This window comes from Saimiri boliviensis, chromosome 8 (assembly GCF_048565385.1).
Source record: "Saimiri boliviensis isolate mSaiBol1 chromosome 8, mSaiBol1.pri, whole genome shotgun sequence".
In the NCBI taxonomy this organism is placed as follows: Eukaryota; Metazoa; Chordata; class Mammalia; order Primates; family Cebidae; genus Saimiri; species Saimiri boliviensis.
The window spans coordinates 41595019-41617233 of NC_133456.1; the positions used below are offsets into that span (position 1 = coordinate 41595019).

The 22215-nt window shown below is 40.8% G+C and overlaps 1 protein-coding gene and 1 pseudogene across 1 annotated transcript in view; one reads left to right on the forward strand and one right to left on the reverse strand.

Annotated features, from left to right (window-relative positions):
* Nucleotides 1–1881: 1881 nt before the first annotated feature.
* LOC101046888 (putative ATP-dependent RNA helicase DDX6 pseudogene) lies at nt 1882–3360 on the reverse strand (annotated as a pseudogene).
* A 1347-nt stretch (nt 3361–4707) lies between these two features.
* MORC1 (MORC family CW-type zinc finger 1) overlaps nt 4708–22215 on the forward strand; it is a 168890-nt gene continuing 151382 nt past the window's right edge. The window contains 4 exon segments of the mRNA XM_074405314.1: nt 4708–4787; nt 9940–9993; nt 13582–13616; nt 21178–21246. Coding sequence (XP_074261415.1) covers nt 4708–4787; nt 9940–9993; nt 13582–13616; nt 21178–21246 — 238 coding nt within the window.

The window sequence follows — 22215 nt, forward strand, 5'->3', positions numbered from 1 at the left end:
CTGAGTAATTTATAAAGAAAAGGAATTTATTTCTTATAGAGGCTGACAAGTTCAAAGTCAAGGGAACACCTCTTGTAGGGCCTTCTTGCTGGTGGAAATGCTCTGCAGAGTCCCCAGGTGCCCAGGATACCACATAATGAGAGGGTTGAGTGTGCTAGTTCAGGTCCCTCTTCCTCTTCTCATAAAGTCCCACTCACATGATAACCCATTAATCCATGAGTGAATTAATCCATTCATGAGGGCCGAGCTCTCATGACCCAATCACTTCTCAAAGGCCCCACCTCTCAAAAGTGCCATATTGGGAATTAAATTCTGACATGAGTTTTGGAGGAGGCAAATATTCAAGCCATAGCAAAGAGTGTGAGTTGTTTTGGGGTATATTTTCCTATTGCCGATTGAGGGTCCTTGGGTTCTTTTAATATTATCGATTTAATAGCATTTGCTTTCTGTGTTTATTATAATATACCAATGTCACTTCTTAGGAAATGGCATACCATTGTGGATGGTTGGTAGGTTCAAAACATCAGTTTTTTATGCTTATAAAATTTGCCTTGAATTTCAGCATGTTTGTGAAGAGTAGTGAAATACTGGTTCACATAATATCTGTTTAAATGAGGGGGAAAGTGTGGTTTGAAAGATCTGAACCATATTTGTGACTACAATATGAATGTTACAAACCTGAAATGTTATGTTAGGAAAAGCTGAAGAGTCTCTTATCCCAAACTGTACCAATCAGTACTCACCATAAGATGATCAAAGGACATTCTAATTTTAAATTTCCCTTCCCTGACACTCCCTCAGTATTTTTTAACCATGAAGTAGTGTTAAAATGAGTCTTGAGACAGGGTTGAGAGATATGGCTGAAATAAGCAATCACAAAAGTACTCCTTGCGGAGAAACAAGATTTGCCTTTGTGATGGCGGAATGGCTAAACAGTGTTGTGTGCGGTGACTTTCAGGCCTCTGTTTAAGCACAATCTAATGGATCCTCCCTATGCCTGTCATCCAGGCTAACCAGTACTGTCTGCGGCTTTGGGGCTGGCCACTTACGTAGGAATGCTCTGCTCAGATTATTAGAAAAAGTGCTTCTGCAATAATCACACCCTGCCCTCTGGTAAAAATTAGATACTACAGCCTTTACTAATTATAGGGTGGTGGCTCTGGTGCCCTTCCGATAGTAAATTGCTTTGAGATAGATAGCAGCTGTAAATTGGGTAGTAAAATAGAGGCCAGAAGAGGCTTGTCAAGCTTTTCTTGCCCATAAAATGAAAATAAAATATTATATTTGTGAAGTTCTATAGAAGGAAAAATTAGAAAGATAGCTCAAGTTGCTTAGTAAAGAGAAGTTTGCTGTCAAAACACGACCACATCAGCCACTGTTAAAACAAAAATGCAATCAGGAAAATTACTTGGAATGTTTATGTTTACTTCCAGTTTTGAAATTAGAACATCGTGTTCCTTTGGGTTGTCATTCAAATTCTCTCTTCCTCTCCTGATTCCCATAAATGTAGTCACTGATAAACTGCTCTCTTTGGAAGTAGAATGACTACTCCAAAACTAGTAATTTTTTTCTTTTTGAGAGTTTCACTGCCTGTATGAATCCTGGAAATTATAAACATGTCTAATTCAAGTTCTTTATTTAATAGATGTTTGTATCTGACTTTATGACTATCATGTAAAATCTTTGCTGAGTATTATTGAATCGCCTTAGTTTCTTTTTCTTTTTTTTTTTTGGAGTCCCAGTGGGCTTTTATTGAGATAAATTAACAAAAATCAATATTTTACCATATTTTCTGAACCAGTTAAAAAAAGAAAAAAAGTCCAAGCTCCTTTAAGTCTACATAGTTCCAAAATAAAAGATGAAAAACCCACAAAGAGAAGAGCATTCCCCCCAAAACGATGAGTCACAGATCCAAACCAGCCTTCTGTAAGTTTGTCAAAGCATGCTTGCTAAGGTTTCTCATCTTCTACAGGCTCGCTGTGGTATTCTGCCACATAGAGGCTCTTCTCACTGTTGGTTGGAATAGGTTTTATTTCTGTTCCCAGCTGCTCCTCGATACTTTTCAGGTTGAAGCGATCATTGTATGTGATCAAGTTGATGGCCAAGCCAAGATGACCAGAGTGACCCGATCTTCCAGTACGATGGAGATCGGTCTCTACCAGCTTTGGGAAATCAAAGTTTATTACCACACTCACAGCTTGTATATCAATACCTCGGGTAAACAGATCAGTGCAAACAAGATGGTGGCATAAGCCATTTTGGAAATCATGAAATACACGATTTCAATGTTCCTGCCTCATTTTAGGATAAATACAGAAGCAAGAATAACCCAGTTGAGAAATCTTCTTGGCTAGCAATGCAACTCACTGAGAGGAGTTACAGAAAATGATCGACTGGTTTATCTGAAGCCCGGAGAAAAGGCAGTGTACTTTTTGGCGCTCAGTTACATATGCATAGTACTGGGTTACTTCCTTCAGAGGTAGTTCCTCCATCAGGTTAATCTCATAGGGTTTCTGCAAACGGGAATTCATGAACCTCTGCACACTAAGAGGGAAAGTAGCAGAATAGAGTAAAATCTGCCTGTTTTTAGGTAGCATGAGAATAATATCCTCCATTATCTGCACAAAATCCTGTGTCAGCAACCTATCTGCCTATCCAGTACTATCATCTGGACATGATCAACCTTTGCTACTCCTTTCTTGATAGGATCCAGGATTCTCCCAGGAGTAGCAATCACCACGTGCACTGTATCATCAAGCCTCATCTCGTAAATTGGTTCCTCCGGTGGTTGCCATCATTTTGGCCCCTCCCATGTGTTTGCTGACCTGGATGCAAATTTGACTAACCTGTACAGCAAGTTCTCTGGTGGGAACAATCACCATTGCTTGTATATTGTCCTTCTTCAGGTCTAGCCATTCAAGTAAGAGAATAAGGTAGGCACTGCTCTTGCCTGTTCCGTTTTTTGCTCTAGCTAAGATATCCCTACCAGATAAAGCAATGGGAATGCTCTCCTCCTGAATAGGAGATGGGTTTTCCCCAGCCTATTTCAAAAATTCCCATCAGTAACTCCCTTTTCAAACAGTAATCTTCAAACTCATTTCCTTCTGTGGAGGTCACGTTCAAAGTTTTGATTCTTAGATCCTTTGCAGGGAGTTTTAAAGTCTTTTCCCAGTTATCACCAGGTCTAATGGTGGTCACACTCCGTGTTGGCTGCTGAGTGCCATTATTGATTGTGTTGGTGTTTTACAGCTGGTTCATCTGTTGCAGTGTCTGTGTGCCCCCTCCTCCAGGGCCACCACTGGATTTCACAGGGTCCCTCAGCTGACCATTTTGACTGGACAGATCCATTATAACAGGGTTCTGTGTTATAATGTTTTAGTTGCAAAGGTGTCTTTCAAACTTCAAAACTTTTGAAAGTTAGTAGAGAAACTGTAATAACAGTTTATTAGACTCTCCAAAATGAAGAGATAAATATAAATTTTGCTATTTTGCTCAGTAAATGAGTCCTTTATTGCAATGCAGGCAAACACCTGTAAGTCTCTGAACGGTAAGCAGCAGTAACTTGCTCTCTTGAACGGAATCAACTTTTTATTTTTAAAAAGCCCTCTAACAAGCTTGAATTATATCTGAATTCACTCACGTCAGTCTCTGAGTGTGGGGGCTGGAAGGGGGACTCCTGTCTTAGTTTCTAAGTAAAAAGCTGTAGACGTTGAATCAGAGTTTGACCGTTTCTTTTGCAGTCAACTCGCTTAATTAATGCCCCAGCCCAACCAGGACCTTTCCATACAGCATCCTTGATAAATCCTATTTCAGCTTGGGTTTTGGTGACTTAGAACTCAGTGCTTTGTGAGTAGAGAAACACCATTTTCACAGCTGTTCTACACATCTGTACAGTCCTTCCTTATATTTATTTACCCACCACAACCCCACACCCCTACCTTCCACCTGCCTAGTTCTATCTTTTGGAGCAAACAGAATGTCTAGGCATTGAGCCAGGCCAGTAAGTGCACTAGTTGCACGTCAGCTGACAGGTAAAAAAAGGTTAGTGATCCATCCAGGTGAGGGCAGCTATTCTCACCTAGGGACAAGCCTCTATATTACAGTAAAGTCCAAATTCTGTTGATTGTCTTTAGCCCTTCCTTTTGTTTTCTCTCAGGCTTATCACTTTTATTTTTTCCTCCAAATAGAAAAAAACATGATCAACTCAAGAGACATAGGAAGGTAAGTGCTAGGATTACAGGACAGAGCACCCTTACCTCTGGTTCTATGTAACACACTGCACAAGCAAAGGGAACTATTATGTTCCCCGCACTGGCCTGCCGTGCCGCCCACGTTCCCCACGATCTTGTGTGTGTGAGTGTGTAATCATTTAAATCAAATTCTAATTCCAGCCTTGGGCTCCATTTTCCAGCTGGGGAGTGATTGAGAGGTGCTGGGTGGGGAACAACCATCTGAAAAGGTGACATAAACCTCAATTCCAGGAGAACCTAGCTCAGATGCATCACTCTCATGTTATGGCGCCAAGAGCAAGCAACAATCTCGCGAGACAACCGGGTCAGTGGCGCAAGGAGAGCTTCGTGGTCCCGCCGCGAGGGGAGCTCGTGTTTGCGGAGCCCGGCGTCCGTGCGTGGGCGTGGGCGTGCGCGTGCGCGTGCGCACGGACAAACGGCTACCTGTTAAGTGTCCTTGACCCTTTGGGCTGCCCGGATGGCGTTTGAGGCCATGGACGACAGGTATGCTGTGCTTCGGCGGGCCCAGCTGCACCTGGATTTCATCCACGCCAACTCGTGAGTGTCGAGGTGGGGTCGGGGAGGGTCAGGGTCTCTGCGCGGTGAAGAAAGGTTCTGTCGGACCCCGAGGACGTACTCAACAAGTGAAGTTGGTATTGCAGACTTACGGATTTATTTGTTTATTTGAGCTGGTTAGGCCTTTTTAAAAAACAATGAACGCGTGATGAAGTTCTATTCTGGGCCAGGCCGAACCCTTTTATTTTATTTTATTTTATTTTTTATTGATTACTTAATTATTTATTTTCTTGCTGTTATTTATTTATTTGAGATGGCGTCTCTCTGTGTTGCCCAGGCTGGAGTGCAGTGACACGCAATCTCAGCTCACTGCAACCTCCGCCTCCTGGGTCCAAGCAATTCTCCTGCCTCAGCCTCTCCAGTAGCTGGGTTTACAGGCTCCCACCACCACGCCCAGGTAATTTTTGTATTTTTAGTAGAGACAGTGTTTCGCCATGTTGGTCAGGCTGGTCTCAAACTCCTGACCGCAGGTGATCTGCCCGCCTCAGCCTCCCAAAGTGCTAGGATTACAGGCGTGAGCCACCACGCCCAGCTTGTCTTTTTTCTTTTTTGTAGCCATCTTAGTATAGACACCACCAAGTGGTTTCTCATGGTGGTTTTGATCTGCATTTCCCTAATGACTAATGTTGAGCATTTTTTCATGAGCTTATTGGCCATTTGTACACCTTCTTTGAAGAAATGTCTATTCAAATTCAAGTCCTTTGCCCATTTTTATTTATTTTATTTTTTTATTTTTTATTTTTTAAATGAATAGTCAATGGTTATTTATTTGTGTGTTGGTTTAGTCAGTTAAATTTTGCATTCTTTGCAATACAAACTCTTCAGGGTACCATTTGCTCACTGTCTACCTTCCATATCCCTCTCATCCTTCTACAAGTTTTACCCGTATAAAGACCAAATAGCTCCTCACAATGTTAACCAAACTTTTTAAAAAGAACATTAGGTAGCACTTCTCTGTCTCCGGGAAAGCAGAAACTTTAACAATTAATTAGCTGTTGTCTTTCCATACAATAAATACGGAAAGCAGTAATATCTGTTTTTTCTAGCTGCATGACAATAGTTTGTGTGTCTTTTTTTAAATTGCATTTTAGGTTTTGGGGTACATGTGAAGAACATGCAAGATTGTTGCATGGGTACACACATGGCAGTGTGTGGGCTGAACCCTTTTGGTGCTCTTCAGTGAACACCAAGTGGCTGGAAGGCCCCACATTTACCGTTGCTGGTCATCAGAACCGTGATTCCACCAATCCTGTCTGACCTTAGTCTGCTGAACATGGTGGCAATTTAAAGATGGATGGTGCTCTTCAAGTAGAGTAATTTGCATATATTGATTTCAAACTCTGTGAGTCTTTCCAAAAATGTGACCTCTCTAAGGATAGGAATCTCACATTTTAGTTGTTACTTGGTCATTTCTTCTTCTCTGCTATTCCTGTTGCCTATCTGCCTTTTAGAGCTTCTCATTAGGTGTCTTTTTGGATCCTGAGATTGCAGAGACAAATGACACAGGTTTGCTCTCTCATCTGCCGTTTTTCATACAGCGAATTATATCAGTTAGTGCTGTTTAATTCACAATGATACGTCAGGGTTTTTCTTTTTTTTGGCATCTTTTGGTAATTTGGATTTACTAAGTATATGAACTGATATCAGGGATGTACCAAATTTGAAACCACAGAAACAGAGGTATAAAGAAACCCAGGGAAGGCCAGCCTTGCTGTGTGGGACAGACTGTATAATTTTAACACAGCAGAGTTAAACAGGCAATATTCTGCAGACACTCAGTTTTTATCTCTCTATAGAGAATGATGTCAAGTGGGAAAAGGTGGAACAAATAGTTAAAAGGTAGCTGAGGTGGAAGACAAATGAAGAAATAATCATTTCGAGTGAGTTTAAGAAAAATACTCAGTGGGGTGCTGGAAGGACTGTGAATTTTATCTGAGAAAAATTCCTTGGCCTCAGTTTTTTTTTTTTTTTTTGAGACGGAGTTGTACTCTTGTTACCCAGGCTGGAGTGCAATGGCACGATCTCGGCTCACCGCAACCTCCGCCTCCTGGGTTCAGGCAATTCTCCTGCCTCAGCCTCCTGAATAGCTGGGATTACAGGCATGCACCACCATGCCCAGCTAATTTTTTGTATTTTTAGTAGAGACGGGGTTTCACCATGTTGACCAGGATGGTCTCGATCTCTTGACCTTGTGATCCACCCGCCACGGCCTCCCAAAGTGCTGGGATTACAGGCTTGAGCCACCGCGCCCGGCCTTTGGCCTCAGTTTTGCGTGGAGTTTGTGGCCACTGCCTCACCGCCTCCGTTCTCCCAAACACCCTGTGGTAGCGACTTCCCCAGTGCCATTTTCAACTGGTGGTGTAGTAACTTAACAAGAGTGACAGCAACATGAAGTAACAACAAAGGTAAATACGAATTGAAGAATTCTCAGCTCTTCTAGGCAGATTGGTTTGTTGATTTGTTTGTTTTTTGAGACAGGGTCTTGCTCTTGCTCTGTGGCCCAGGCTGGGGTGCAGTGATACCATCATACTTCTCTGCAGCCTTGAACTCCAGGGCTCAAGTGATCCTCCAGCCTCAGCCTTCTAAGTAGCTGGGACTACAGGGATGCTCCGCTGTGCCTGGCTAATTATTATTATTTTTTAAAATTTTTAGTAGAGGTGGGATTTGGCGATGTTGCCCAGGCTGGCCTTGAACTCTTGAGCTCAAGTGATCCTCCCACTTTGACCTCCCAGAGTGCTGTGATTACAGGCATGAGCCACTGAGCTCAGCCCAGGTAGATTTTTGTTTGCGACTTCCTTCTGCAAAAGGAGTGATATTTAAATTTCTCCCTTTACTTTTCCTCCATGTCCAAGCCATCAAGTGCATGCTTTCTCTAAATGTAAGAAATCATCTATTTCTGTCTGTCTCCACTGCTATTGATTTTAGCCCAAGGCACCACCATCCCTTTTCCAGTCTACTCCACACAGCCTCTTAACTGGGTTCTCTGCTTACCGTTCTGGCTGCTTGTTGGTTTATTTTCCAGGAAAGCTGCCAGAATGAGCTTTTTAAATAATGTAAACCAGATTATGCCTCAATTCTTGAAACACCGCAGTGGTTTCCAGTTGTATGTCGGCCAAGTACAAGCTCTTCTCTGTGGGATGGGAAGCCCTGTATGACCCAACCATGGCCTCATCTCAGCCTGTTCTCCGCGTTTTACCATAAGCAGAGCTGGCTGGTCTCCTCAGCTCTTTTTCTGCTTCGAGGGTCTTTGCATCTCTTGCTCTTGCTAGAAAATTTCTACCCTACTCTGCAAGGGACTGAATTCTCTCATTCTTCAAGTCTCGGTTTAAGTATCTTTTACCAAGAGATGCTTTACTACCACCAAGCTCTTCCTCACCAGTTACTCTTTCCCATCACTGCTACTAAGTTAGCACCCAATCAAAATCTGTAATATCATCTTCATAAGTTTGTTTACTTGTACATTTTCCATGTACCCTGCCAGCTTGAGCTCCAAGACATCAAAGACCCTGCCTATACACACTGCCCCATGGAATGCAGTGAAAATCTCTTGCATGAACTAGTGCAAAAATTCATACGATGTTTTTGGTCAGAATTACTGCAGTTGCTCTTCTAAAGGATTGTTTATGTATTGAATTTCTGTATATTGAATCATGTATTTTAAATTCCCTAGAAGGGCCTGTGATTTGTAAAGCATATCATTACTTCTCTTTGACACTATTTTACATTTTTATATATTTTTTTGGAGTGAAGGACATCTTTTTGTAATAATAACATTTTAGTAGTTTTTTTTCTTGATTACAAAATTTAAAGCTTACTTGACTCAAGGGACTTTTAATTAGCCTCAGTGTTTGAAACTCCAAAATATGGGGATATTTTCTCTCTGCGTGTGTGTGTGTGTGTTTGTGTGTGTGTATGTGTGTGTGTGTGTGTGTGTGTTTTAAAAATTTTAAGCTGACGTGTTGTCCTGTGGCCTGAAGTATTTGGAGACTCTGAGACCTTGCCGATGATGCTTTCTCTTGTGCAGAAGAGCAGATGTGTTTTTGATAAATGAGGCTCTCCTGCTTCTGTTACCTATTTACTAAATATAGAAAGAAAATTGCATACTGAATATCCCCTTAATGCTGTGATAAGGTTGTTGATTGAAATATCCGCATCAGGAAATGGAAAGCAAGCATGGACTCTCAAGGTAGTATGATTCCACCCTCAGATAACTCCAAACTGTTGTAAATACTGAAGGCTGTCTGGAGTGTTCTGTTACCGAGGACCTGGTGTTCAAGGGTACAGGAAAGAGTGACCTGAGGCCATTTCTGAGGTTATTTAAGGAGCAGGCTTTTCAGCGGCGGAAAGATTCCACAGAAAAACACAGATTGGTGAGGCATGCAAGGGCTTCCTGCCAATTCCTTTGCCTGCAGATGGAGCCTTATGGCCTTTTAATAGGCAAGGATTTTGATCAGTATTCTTCAGAATATTTTGTCTTTAAATAATACAATTTTAATGAAAAATCCTCTCCGAAAAACCTCACTTGAAAATATGCTTATAAAGTAATATTAAAAGGTCAAAGTTCAGGCCGGGTGTGGTAGCTCATGCTTATAATCCCAGCACTTTGGGAGACCGAGGCCAGCCGATCACCTGCGATTGGGACTTTGAGATCAGCCTGACTAACATGGAGCAACTCTGTCTCTACTAAAAATACAAAATTAGCTGGGCATGGTGACACATGCCTGTAATCCCAGCTACTTGGGAGGCTGAGGAAGGAGAATCACTTGAACCTGGGAGGCAGACGTTGCAGTGAGCCGAGATTGCGCTATTGCACTCCAGCCTGGGCAACAAGAGTGAAACTCCAGCTCAAAAAATAAAGGTCAGAGTTTATTTTAATGATACGTACTGAGGCCCTTAAGTTTTTGTTTTATTAGAAGTGGACAGGATATTTTGGCAAAAGTATTTTTAAACCTGACTTCATAATGGAAGGCATCTAGTTCCAAATCTTGACCATGCTGAGAGAGTTGTTTCTAGGGCAACTTCTTAATTCACTAGACGTCTGGAACTAGAGATTATTTATCCGCAAGTACTTGAAGCTTTTACATTGATTTCACATCTGCTTTACCTTTTTGTCTTCTCTTTATTTCTTTACCAGCACCACGCACAGTTTCCTTTTTGGAGCACTGGCTGAATTGCTGGACAATGCAAGGTAAGGTTTATCTCTGAACAAAGGTTATTGAGGGAATTTCATGACATAACTCTTGTCTAGTTACATGTGAAGAAAAAAAGAACATGTCATATTTTCCCATCTGGAATGTTTTGTGACTTGATTTCCTGTAAAATCAAGGTTTTCTAGGAAAAAAGATAGTTGAAAGAATTATTCACCTTTAATTAATTTTTATGTATGATCAAACTTGAAGTCTGTTTTTATGTTAATAACCATTTAATAGTACATATTCATTCGAATTTTTTTGAATTACATGTCAGCGTACACTTGTCTTGAGAATTTACACTTGGATTTGGGCATTTATTGAAGTCTGCATTGAATTTCATTGTATAGTTAAGAAAATAACTGTTTTTGATCTCTTATATGTATCAGACATACATAAACACTTTATATATGAGCATTATGTCATGCATCCTTATGGCAACACGCTGAGATGGGAATTAATATCCTAGTTCCACATATGTGGAAATTGATCCACAGAGAGATTAGATGTTTTATTCAAGGTCACATAGTTTATATTTGGCAGAGCTAGCATTCAAATTGGGGCAATCTGTCTGCATGCAGAACCCCACTGCCACATTTTACTGTCTCCAATATAGGTATTGATGATGAAGGAACCCCATAAACAATTTAAGTTCTATTCAGTAGTTTATTTGTGGGGCCTTGCAAGGGTCTTTATTTATTTAGTTATTTAGTTAAATTGAATAGAGCGTTTGACTTGATTTCTATTGGTATTCCCATATAATAGAAGCCTTTTTCCTACCTTTTCCTGGGAAAGCGAAGTCCATCCGGGAAGTAGTATGCAGCTATTAGATCAAGGATCTCAGCAGGAGCCTAAGTTCCCTGCCACAGGTTGACAGCAGTATTTTAGCTTTTTCCATGTGTTCTTCATTTTTTGCTTTAGTTGGGAGATGCTCCTATTGAGAGTGTGACCACAGAGTGTAGTCAATGAACCAATCATCCAGAAATTCCTGCCTGGCGCTAAGTAGAAAGTCATTATCTCCTCCTTTTAGGAAGCGCGCTCTCTCTGTTGGACTGACGGAATCATAAAAAGGGAGAGAAGCGGAGAAAAAGAATATAAAGTCTGTTGTTCAGAGCCATGAACTCAGCTTGGAAGGAGCTAATAATGATGGAGCCGAGACAGATGAACACTTCTGATTAGTTTCCCTAAAGGAGCTTAGTGTTGCTGTTGCTTCTGCTCAAAGCTTGGAACCAGCAGGGTTCCTCCTATGTCACTGGTCCTGCCTCCTACTGAATGGCCCACTTTCAGCAGCTTGACATCTGCAAGTCTGAAAGAACACATTTGTCTATTTTTGCAACTGTCTTTTCTCCTTTGAAGTTGTTTCTTTCATTCATTCCACAAAGGAGGACAAGTAAAATCAGAATGTGGAAGAAATAGAACAATGGAACCAGTTTACGTAGTAGAGGGTGATTAGGTGATTGGGAAAGATTGACTTCAGACACAGGGGACTGAGAGAAATGTGATCAATAAAGTAATCCTCAGAGCAGCATTTGTAAGCTGGCAGCCCCTTGACCAGGTCCAGCCTGTCTTATGTGTGTTTGGCTCATAGTGAAAGTTTGTACAGTGTTTATAAAGAAAAGGAAGGGAGGGAAAAGGAATTGTTTATAAGGTTTAAGATGTTGGAGATACCAAATAAAAAATTTGGGCCCTCTGCCTTCCTTGAAAGATTAGGAGAAGCAGCAACCTCAAGGCCACATTCCTCCACAGGATCAGGGGCTGGAGGGAGTAGCAGGTGCTCTCTTGGGACCAGTTCATGCCTTCGGCTTTGCCCCATTTCCAGTTTTCCCCCATGGACGGCCTCAACCCTTCAGTCCCTCTTTCTTCATGGACATTTGAGTTTTCCACTATTGCTTAGATGCTAGTAGTTGACATCAAAGGAAACTGTTTAACAGACTTACTCAAGATACTCAGTTGGTCTTATGAAGGAGAGCTTTCCGAAGTCCCCATGTTATTCTAAGAAATTATTTTATATCATTGGATTCAATATTTTAACGATTTCCTGCAGTTTTAAAAATTAGAATGGAAAGATATTAAAAGAATATTGTAAAGAGAGGAGAAGAAAATGTGGTGATGTAGGAAGGATTTGTTAGGGCTCTCTTCCTAATACAATAGCTCTTCAGAGAGGAAGTATCCTGGGCTAAAGAACAAGGATTATTATAAAATGTCTTAATATATGATAAAGGTGAGTTATTTTAGGCCTTAATTCATGGAAGTGCTACATGAAAAACTCTCTTTAAAAACTGATTTCAGTACAGTGGCGTTTATTAAGCATTTATTGTGTACCTGGTACTTTGTGTAATGTATGATTATATACTGGAGATATTGCTACCTATGTGTTACGGAACTATGGTAAGGATTAGAAGAGAATTTTCACAAATAACATCATTCAGTGCTTACTTGACACATAGGAGGTGCTCAAGAAATGGCAGTGGTAACTCTAGAGTGTTATATAGGGAGGGCCGAGAAGCAGCAGTTGGCTAGAAGAAGCAGCTATATGGGACTAACTTCTAGGCTTGTGGAGCGAGTACAGTGTACCTACTCAGATTTGTTTGGGCTAGTTTTGGGTTTAGAACTGATAGAAACTGAGAGAGCCCCAGGTTACCTCCAGAGTTATGTGGTTGCTGTTGTTGCACTGAGCTTCCTTGTAGACTCACTGCTTCCTTAACATACCTGCTTCCTCATCAGCGAAGACTTCCTTGCCTTCCTCCTTTCTCTCACATCCACGATATTGAAGCCACAGTCTTCCAGCCCCTTCTCCTTTCCTATTCAAAATTTTACTTTTGAAAGTAATTGTAAAAAAATGCAAAAAGAGCTCCGTGAATTTTAGAAAATGGAGAAATTATTTAAAAAAACTAATCTACATCAGTATTCTCGTCACCTAGAAGAGGGGTCAGCATCCTTTTCTGTAAAAGACTGGATGGTAAATATTTTTACCTCTATGGGATATAGGGTCTCCTTTAAAACTACTCATCTCCGCCATTGTAGTGCGGAGGCAACCTTAGGTACTATGTATTGAATGGGCATGATTGTGTTCCAGTGATACTTTATTTGCAGTTGATGGGCCATTTTGATCCATGGGCTATAGTTTTCCAAGCTCTAACATAGAGAAAACTCCCATTAACATTTGGATGTCTTTCTTTTCATATATGTTCTTTAAAATGTCTTCTTACAGTGCCTAGTAATTTGATTTGTCTTTTTTTTTTGTTTTGAACTAAAATATGACAAATATGACTTCTGGATTATTTGCCAGCCAGCTTTTTTTGTTGTTGTTTTTTTAAAAATTATATCCATTTTGTTAGTTTTTTGTGTCATTTCCGCTTAATTACATCTCTTTTTTCATATGTCTGAGTTGCAGTCTTTTGAATATTCTCAAATTATGACTCAAATAATCACAGGTCTTATGATATAATAGCACAGTTGAACATTTTATAAATTGATTTTGAAGTAATTTAAGTGAATTTTTGTATTGTTTGATATCTGACAATGAATAGGTTGTACCTCATGTAAGCAGTTCATTTAAAGCAACAATGTTTTCGTATTGTTTCCAGAGATGCAGGGGCTGCAAGACTTGATGTCTTTACAGGTGAGCAGATTTTCTTTCTTCTTTTATTTTCTTCTAATGGAAAGCCATAGTTATTTTGCTTGTATTTTATTTCACGAAATAAAATCACGTTCTATAGAATTTTAATGTAATCTAAGTGCTTTGTGGGTACAGTGACCCTGTGGGTAGCCAGGGTGAGCAAAGTGTACTCTGAGAGTCCGATTGTTTGTGTGCTAAAGGACCCGTTTACAAAATTAGATCCTCCAGAGTTTTGTGAATGTATCAGAGTGATTTGGAGCACTCAATTGACCTGCCATGAGAAATAGTTTTATTTTAAAAAGCATATTAACTTAATGGTTTTTCATAATGAGGCATACATCATTCCCAACTTAATAGTTTTAAAGTGTGTAAGTGCATGTGCAGTATGAGGGCTAGAAAATCCAAACCAAACCTGTTTTCTTTGCTGACTTTATTTGTAGTCATCAAGTATTTATTGCTCTCATTAGTTATGTCATTAGACTATGATGCTAATGAAATTAGGTTCTGTGATCCAGCTCTGTGGGTAACACTACCTAGAGAAGTGCCCAGGTAGTCACGCAGCATTCCTACCGTATATCTGTCAGCTCTTCTGCAGTAGTGGCTATTGGTCGCAGGTGATAGGATACGGTCCATGATCTAAATCCGTATCTCTGTTTAAAAAGCACCTCAGTTAACTGAGTGTTCTGAGCCAGAGGAGTGCTCATGCTTCATGAGAGAGATAGTCATGGACCTCTTGAGATAACTGGGGGAAACAATAAATGACACTCTTCATCTCCTTCTCCTCTCCAGGTCCTGAAAAACTTGAGAAATAAAAAAAGAGTCAGCCTTTATTGCTGATAAAGGTTGGGCTGGAGTATGTAGCTTAGTGTGAGAGAGCACACGGACTTGCAGAGCAGATCCCGGGATCACGTGGCCTCACTGGCCTAGTGGAGTCAGGCTTCCTCTGAAACTCCTCTGCCCTGGGACAAGGGATCAGGACTCATCCTCTCCACAGGCAGCTCTCTCCAAGAGGAAAATGCAGGGTCAGAACTGAGCCTCCCCAGTTTATTCTTCTCTAAGTGACCAGTAGGTGAGTGAACTCACCTCTACTGGGGAAAAGTGAAAGCACAGAATAGGGCCTCTCTAGTGAGAAAAAGTCATCTTCCCTTCCATATCCAATTATATTAAAAGAGGATGAACACTCTGGCCTAGGAGAGACTTAAAGTATGGTGGGAACACAGAGAAAGAAGAAATTATGCCTCATATTAAGGGGCTAGGGCTTGAAATATGGATGTGATTTTTGTCAGATATTCCAGGAAAAAATGAATATTCCTGTCTAAATAATAATTAGGAGAAAAGAAATGAAGGTAGACTAGTTCACAGATTCATTAATTTATTCAGTAATAATTTATTGTCTATTATTCGAGGTGCTGGGGATAGTGCACTCAGCAAAATGTTGAGGTCTGTGTTCCCCTGGAAACATGTATCCTAATGGGGAGAGGAGACAATACAGAAATGAACAAATACGTAATATACCAGGCAATGACAAGGGCTAAAAGGGAAAACAATAAAGCAGGACAAGAGAACAGAGAGTGATGGAAGGGGCATACGGTTTTCCACATGGTGGTCTAAGAAGGTTTCTTTAAATAGCTCACATACCAGCAAAGACCTGAATGATGTGAGGGAGGGAGTCACACAGATTCCTGGAGAAAAAGCGCTTAGCGAACAATGCTGAGGCTCAGTTGATTCACTCGATTAAGTGTCAGAACCAAATGAACGAGCATCTTCAATACTATTCTAAGATTATTCTGCAATCAGTGGACCACTGAAGAACTTGGAGCAGTGTCGGTTTTCTAAGTAGACATGTGCTCTTCTCTTTTTAAAAGAAAAATATTCATTCCAGAAATACCTTACAAGCTAGTCTGGAGAAGGATGAAAGCAAGGATAGCAGGGAGGTGTGGCTATGGGAATTACCTAGGCAAGATTTCATGAGAATGATCATAGAGCATGAGTACTAGAAATGGAGGAGGAGGAGGAACAGATGTAAGCTGCATTTCACGCAGAGCACATGCACAGTTGCTGGAGGGTTCAGAAGACTTATCCATAGTCACAGAATACAACAAAGGTCATCAGAATCCACACATTCTGTTCTTTGGGGTTTGTAACTGGACACCAGCAGGGAATGATTATTTCACCCTACTTTCCCTAAAGACTTGGCATCATCATAAACAAGCAAAATAAGATCTTGGCCAATTTGAGATACAAGTGGCAGTTTTTTTTTTTTTTTTTTTTTTTTTTGTGGTGGAGTTTCACTCTGTTGCCCAGGCTGGAGTACAGTGGCACCATCTCGGCTCACTGCAAAGTTCACTGCAGAACTCTGCTTCTCAGGTTCAAGCAATTTTCCTGCTTCAGCCTTTTGAGTAGCTGGGATTACAGGCATGCACCACCATGCTCAGCTAATTTTTGTATTTTTATTAGTGACTGAGTTTCACTGTGTTGGCCAGGCTGGTCTGGAGCTCCTGACCTCTATCGATCATCCACCCACCGTGGCCTCCCAAAGTGCTGGGATTACAGGCATGGCCCACCGCACCTGGCCGGCACTTGTTTCCTTTTTGTGTTTATGTATATATTGTGAAAAACTGAACTTAAGAGTTCAGTTTGGTTTAAAATTACCTAATCTTAGTTTAGGGACATGGATGAACCTGGAAACCATCATTCTCAGCAAACTGACCCAAGAACAGAAAATCAAACACTGCATGTTCTCACTCATAGGCGGGTGTTGAACAATGAGAACACATGGACACAGGGAGGGGAACATCACATACTGGGGTCTGTCAGGGGGAAATAGGCGAGGGACAGTGGGAGGTGGGGAGTTGGAGAGAGAGAGCATGGGGAGAAATGCCAGATATAAGTGATGGGGAGGAAGGCAGCAAATCACACTGCCATGTGTGTACCTATGCAACAATCTTGCATGTTCTTCACATGTACCCCAAAACCTAAAATGCAGTAAAAAAAAAAAAATCCAAGGGTGGTGACCAGATGCCAACATATTAAAGTACCATTTCCAACAACGGATTAAAAAAGAAATCTTTGTGCAATTATTATGTGTCAATTAAAATAAAACTTAAGAAAATTTGTACCACTTGATGATTAAATGCGAAGTGTTTTCACTCAGACTCCCCAAAGAAACGAGACTGTGGTATAGTGTTGAACAAGGGCCACTTATATCTGTGATCCTGGATAGTCCTCTCCCACATTTACTCTGGGCTTGGCCATGTGACTTGCTTTGGCCAACAGGACATTGGTAAGAATGACACAAATGAAGACCCAGAAAGCACTTGCATGTTGAGGCTTGCCTTTTCTTGCTGCCTTGGAGACTCTAAGGCTGTTACCATGAGAATAAGCCTGGGCTAGGCTGGTGGAGACATGGGGTTTAGTCACTCCTGCCCTCTCGCCAACTGCCAGCACCAAACACTTTACATGTGAATGATTCCACCAGGTGAACCAGCTTTGGGCCAATCCACCAGCTGGCAAGCCCAGGCAAGCCCAAAAGAAAAACAAGCCAGCTGAGCCCAGTTCAAATTGCCAACTGACAGAATCACCACCTAATAAATTATTATTGATCTGAAAAAAATTACCTAATCATGTTATAACATTTTTTATTGAGGCGAGCCATCGTATGGCTATCAACCTAGCCCAAACTGATTTTCTTAAAAAACAAACAAACAAAAAAAACATAAAAAAGTCAGGGACAATGCTTATGCATCAATACATGGAAATAGTCTCGTGATACAAAGTTCATCTAGGATTGGACTATTTTTCAATTTATTTACTGTGGCCTTGAATTATTGTCAATCTTAAATTTCTGTCTAGTAATTTGAAGGCTATAACATTCAAATGAAATATATTTTCATCGTGGTATTTTATATGTTCGTGTCTATTAGTTCCAGTAAACGTGGATATGCATTCAGTACCCATATTTTAGTGCTTACTAAATGCCAGGCACCAGGCTAGGTGCTGGGTTTACACTCTTAAGGAACTGACATTCTAGTGTGGAGCCCATGAGAAATGTAGTGTGTAGCTGTACTTTGGTGGGTAGAGGGCCCGTCGCTTTCCTCATATCTCTGAGGTAACTGTGTTCCAAAAAAGTGTAGAAACCACTGAAAGACAAATAGATATATGAACAGGTATTTTCATACACTACAAAGGTGGGAAAACAGAGATAAAGGGGACATCAATTACGGGCACTAAGGGCATGGAAGGATTAGAAAAGGCTTCCTAAAAGAAATCTTATTTGAACTAATTGAAAGAGAAAATAGGCATTCGTGCGGTGAGTGAAGCATGGAAAGGATGGAAGGGCATTATGTACAGCAACTGGAATATGGAGAGAATGTAGAAAAAAATGTTGGAGACGTTGAAGATTCATTCAAGGCGAGTATTTGTGTGGGAGTGGAAGGCGGCAGCATGGGCAGGTGAGGGGAGGACAAGAGATGGGCTTGGAGAATCATCCAGAGGGCCAGGTCACGGAGGGCACACAAGATTTGTTAGGTGGTTGGATTTTATCCTGAGAGCAGTGGGAAGCCATGGAGAGGTTTTAAGCAGGAGAGCAGTGAAATGCACAACTGATAGAGGACTAGATGCACCCTTTGACTGTAGGGAGAACATAGAAGGTAGGGAGCTGTTATGACCCAGAAGATGGTTTCCTGAAATAAGACAGTATAGTGGGGAAAGGGAAAGTGATTAAACAGGAGAGTCATTCAGGCAGTGAAACGGAGAGGACTAGATAGTTGCCCGTGTGTGGGGTGAGGAGATGGAGAATGTCATGGTGATCCTGAGGTTTTGACTCGGACAGGGTGCTGCCATTTACTGAACAGGAAACAAGGAGGAGGAGAAAGTCTAATGTAGGAGGAGGTGTTTGATTTGTATTGGAGGTGTTTGATTTGTATTGGACATGCATAATTAACAGGTGATAAAATATACCTGAAATTCATAGTGTTACGGAATTGAAATAAGGCCAGCTTTCAGAGTGGATAATAGGGAGTATTCAATTTTGAGGCTATACTTGTGTTTAATTCCTAATATGGATTCACAAAAAAGGGAAGTACTGTAGTATATGTCTGCTAGGAATCTTGGGTCTTTCTCAGCCATTTACTGAAGGAATACCCTTCTCTCTGCAAGCTCCTTCCATGAGAAATATATACCAAGAAGTGCAAAATCGGCTGTGGCTACTATGCAAAGCTGCCCAAGGCTGAACCTGGTTTTGCATCAGGTGGTTCCCAATCCTGGATGAACATTAGAATAAATGAGGGGGAATTTTAGAAGAAAATACCAATTTCTTTTTTTTTTTTTTTTTGAGACAGAGTTTCACTCTTGTTACCCAGGCTGGCGTGCAATGGCACGATCTCGGCTCACCACAACCTCCGCCTCCTGGGTTCAGGCAATTCTCCTGCCTCAGCCTCCTGAGTAGCTGGGATTACAGGCACGCACCACCGTGCCCAGCTAATTTTTTTGTATTTTTAGTAGAGACAGGGTTTCACCATGTTGACCAGGATGGTCTCGATCTCTTGACCTCATGATCCACCCGCCTCGGCCTCCCAAAGTGCTGGGATTACAGGCTTGAGCCACCGCACCCGGCCCGAAAATACCAATTTCTGAACCCTATCGAAGATCAGTTATATTAGAATATCTGTTGTTGATTTCAATGTGCAACCAAGATTGAGCGTTACTGCCTTTATGCAGAGAGCTCAACAGAGTTGGAGTTCTCTCATTGAACAGTGAAGAAATGTCAGCCCTAGAGGGAGGACTGAACAGAACAAATACCTTAAAGGAGGAGGGGAGGGATGTCCTGGCACAGAAGTTAAGGTAAGCAGACCAGAGGACTAGGCAGAGAGAAGGAACTGGGAAAATGAAATGGTGGTCAGATCCTAAAAGTTTACAAAGAAGTAAATTAGAGGAGCGGGGATTAGAAGTGGGCACATGACCATGAAATTATAAACCCAGAAAGATTGAGTATGTTTTATAAGTATGTATTCATGTGCCCTCTTGAAACTTACTTACTTTTTAAAATATCACTTCTAGGTGACTTTTTTTTTTTTTTTTTTTTTTTTGAGACGAGGTCTCTTTCTGTGTTGCCCAGGCTGGAGTGCAGTGGAGTGGAGTTCATAGCTCATTGTAAACTCGAAGTCCTGGACTCAAGTGATGTCATTGCTCCAGCCTCCCAAGTAGCCAGGATTATAGGCATGCACCACCATGCCTGGCTATTTTTTTTATATTTAATTTTTAGTGGCCATAGAGTCTCACTATATTGGCCAGGTGGGTCTTGAATTCCTGGCGTCAAGCCAGTCTCCCTACTTGGACTCCCAAAGTGCTGGGATTACAGACATGAGCTACCACGTGTAGTCTCTAGCTGACTTCTGAACAGAGAAGTTGACTTAATAAAAGTGCTGGAAAAAAAGCATATCAGTGATTGCCTGAGGGTAAGGTGAGTGTGATAGGACATGGAAGGGGCCGAAGGGAGGGTTTACAAAGGGTCAGGAGGAAACATTTGAGGTGTGCATATATTCACTGCTGTGATTGTGGTTATGATTTCACATGTGTGTGTGTGTATATATATGTTAAAATTTGTCAAATTGTATACTTTAAATATGTGCAGTTTATTGTGTATAAATTATTCCTGAATAACACTGTCATTTAAGAGAGAGAAATGTGCTAGAACTCCTATGTCCAACTGCTGAAATTATTGTCAGGGCCAGTTTACAAACTGGGCACTAAAATTAGTCTCATTAGTTTTAGTTACACCTTAAACCTTATTTATTTATTTATTTATTTATTCATTTATTTTAGAGATGAAGTCTTACTACCTTGGCCAGCCTGGTCTTGAACTCCTGGCCTCAAGTGATCCTCTTGCCTTAGCCTCCCAAAGTTCTGGGATTACAGGCATGAGTCATCACACCCAGCCTACCTCCAACATTTTTGTAAACCAAAGATTAATATTATGTAATTTAATGATGTCTTTAAATCATCAAAATTGATTTTAAATAAGTTAACCATTTTGAAAAATTAAAGGTGTCTTCAAGAGGCAAATATTTGCTCCCATGAAGAAACACTCACAAATGGCTCTTATGGGAATTAACTGCTTAGAAGGGAGCCTGATGGATTTAGTAAGAATGGCCTAGATTTCTTTTATAATTACACTTCGGTGGAAAGGCACAAAACTTGGTCAGTTTGAGAGAGGGGTCCTGGGGTCACTTCACCATTTACCTTTTTCCCTTCCCACAGAGAGGAAATGCCTGAAGTTTAAAGGACTGGTCCAGTTCCAGAGCAGAACATGTCCTGCGGTATACATAATTTTTTCACATGTAGATGTTTTATGTTAATTTAAAGCCTTTATGTTACATGATTGTTTTTCCCCTGCGGTTTCTTGTGAAGCTGTAGCCAAGACTCCACTCTGGGCTCCATCTTTGTGCCATAACTCTGTCACTCTGCGGCTGCATTGGAGGAAGACAAATAAGTATTCTAGCAGCATGACTTTCTGACTAACAAATTAAGCCCGATATTTATTAGTAATAACTGCTTTCTCTTACAGTGCATAATGAAAAACTGCAGGGTGGATTCATGTTGTGTTTCCTGGATGATGGATGTGGCATGAGCCCTGGTAAGTTAATTGTCTGGATACCTAACTGGCTGTTAAATGAAACAGTCTGAAAACCTACAAAATAAATAAAAAATAAATTGAGCTATCTATTCAAAAACAGGGATGAAGCAATTAAGGAAAATGAGCCACAAACTTATTGTTGAACTTTTTCGGTTTAACTATTCCAGCTGGCAGAGTAAATTTATTGTAACCATCTAAACCAAGACAAAAAGTAAATGTCTATAAATATTGTCAGAAAAATGAAAGGCCGATGTTACTGATTGTAAGAAGTAAGTATCTGGGAATGAATGGAAGACCAAGTCACCGAATGGACTCTGAGATTGTTTTTAGCTCATCCTTTAGGTATTGCTTGTGAGAGCCCCAGGCAGTTTCTTGTACCTTTAGGCTATTTTTAATTTTGCTTAACCTTGAGGTAGAGGTTACCTCTCCTTGTTTTTAGCCTTATTTTTTCCTCTGCATTTTGAAAGATTTAGTTGCTTCAAATGAATGTTCCCATCATAATGAAAGCATCTACAATAGATCTCATGACTTACCTTTGTGTATTCAAGGTTAGCACAAAGCCAGCACATTATGGGTACACAGTGTCTGTGTGCTGTGAAAGGGAAATGTTATTCCATCTGAGGGCATTGGGTTGTTTTAGATATTGTATTCCTGAATTCTTTAAACACTGTGTGTTCCACAAGCTGGGGTTTTTGACCACTAGATTTAAAAAATGATGAGAGAGTTCAAGTGATATGGAACGGCCATGGTCAGTTCCATAACCAAGGAAAGGGTGCATCGGTATGCTCAGATAATATGTGCTGATAGAAACTGAGAATTTGAAGTACGGCAAATGTCTTCTTTCAGCTCTGAAGTTTCTTCTTGGTCTGAATAGTTGAAGAGTGTTTATTAACAAGTTTAGAAAGATTGTTTCACCAGTTTTGTTCTGACTTTGGGTAATTTTGATTTTTCCAGTTCATTTTAATTGAA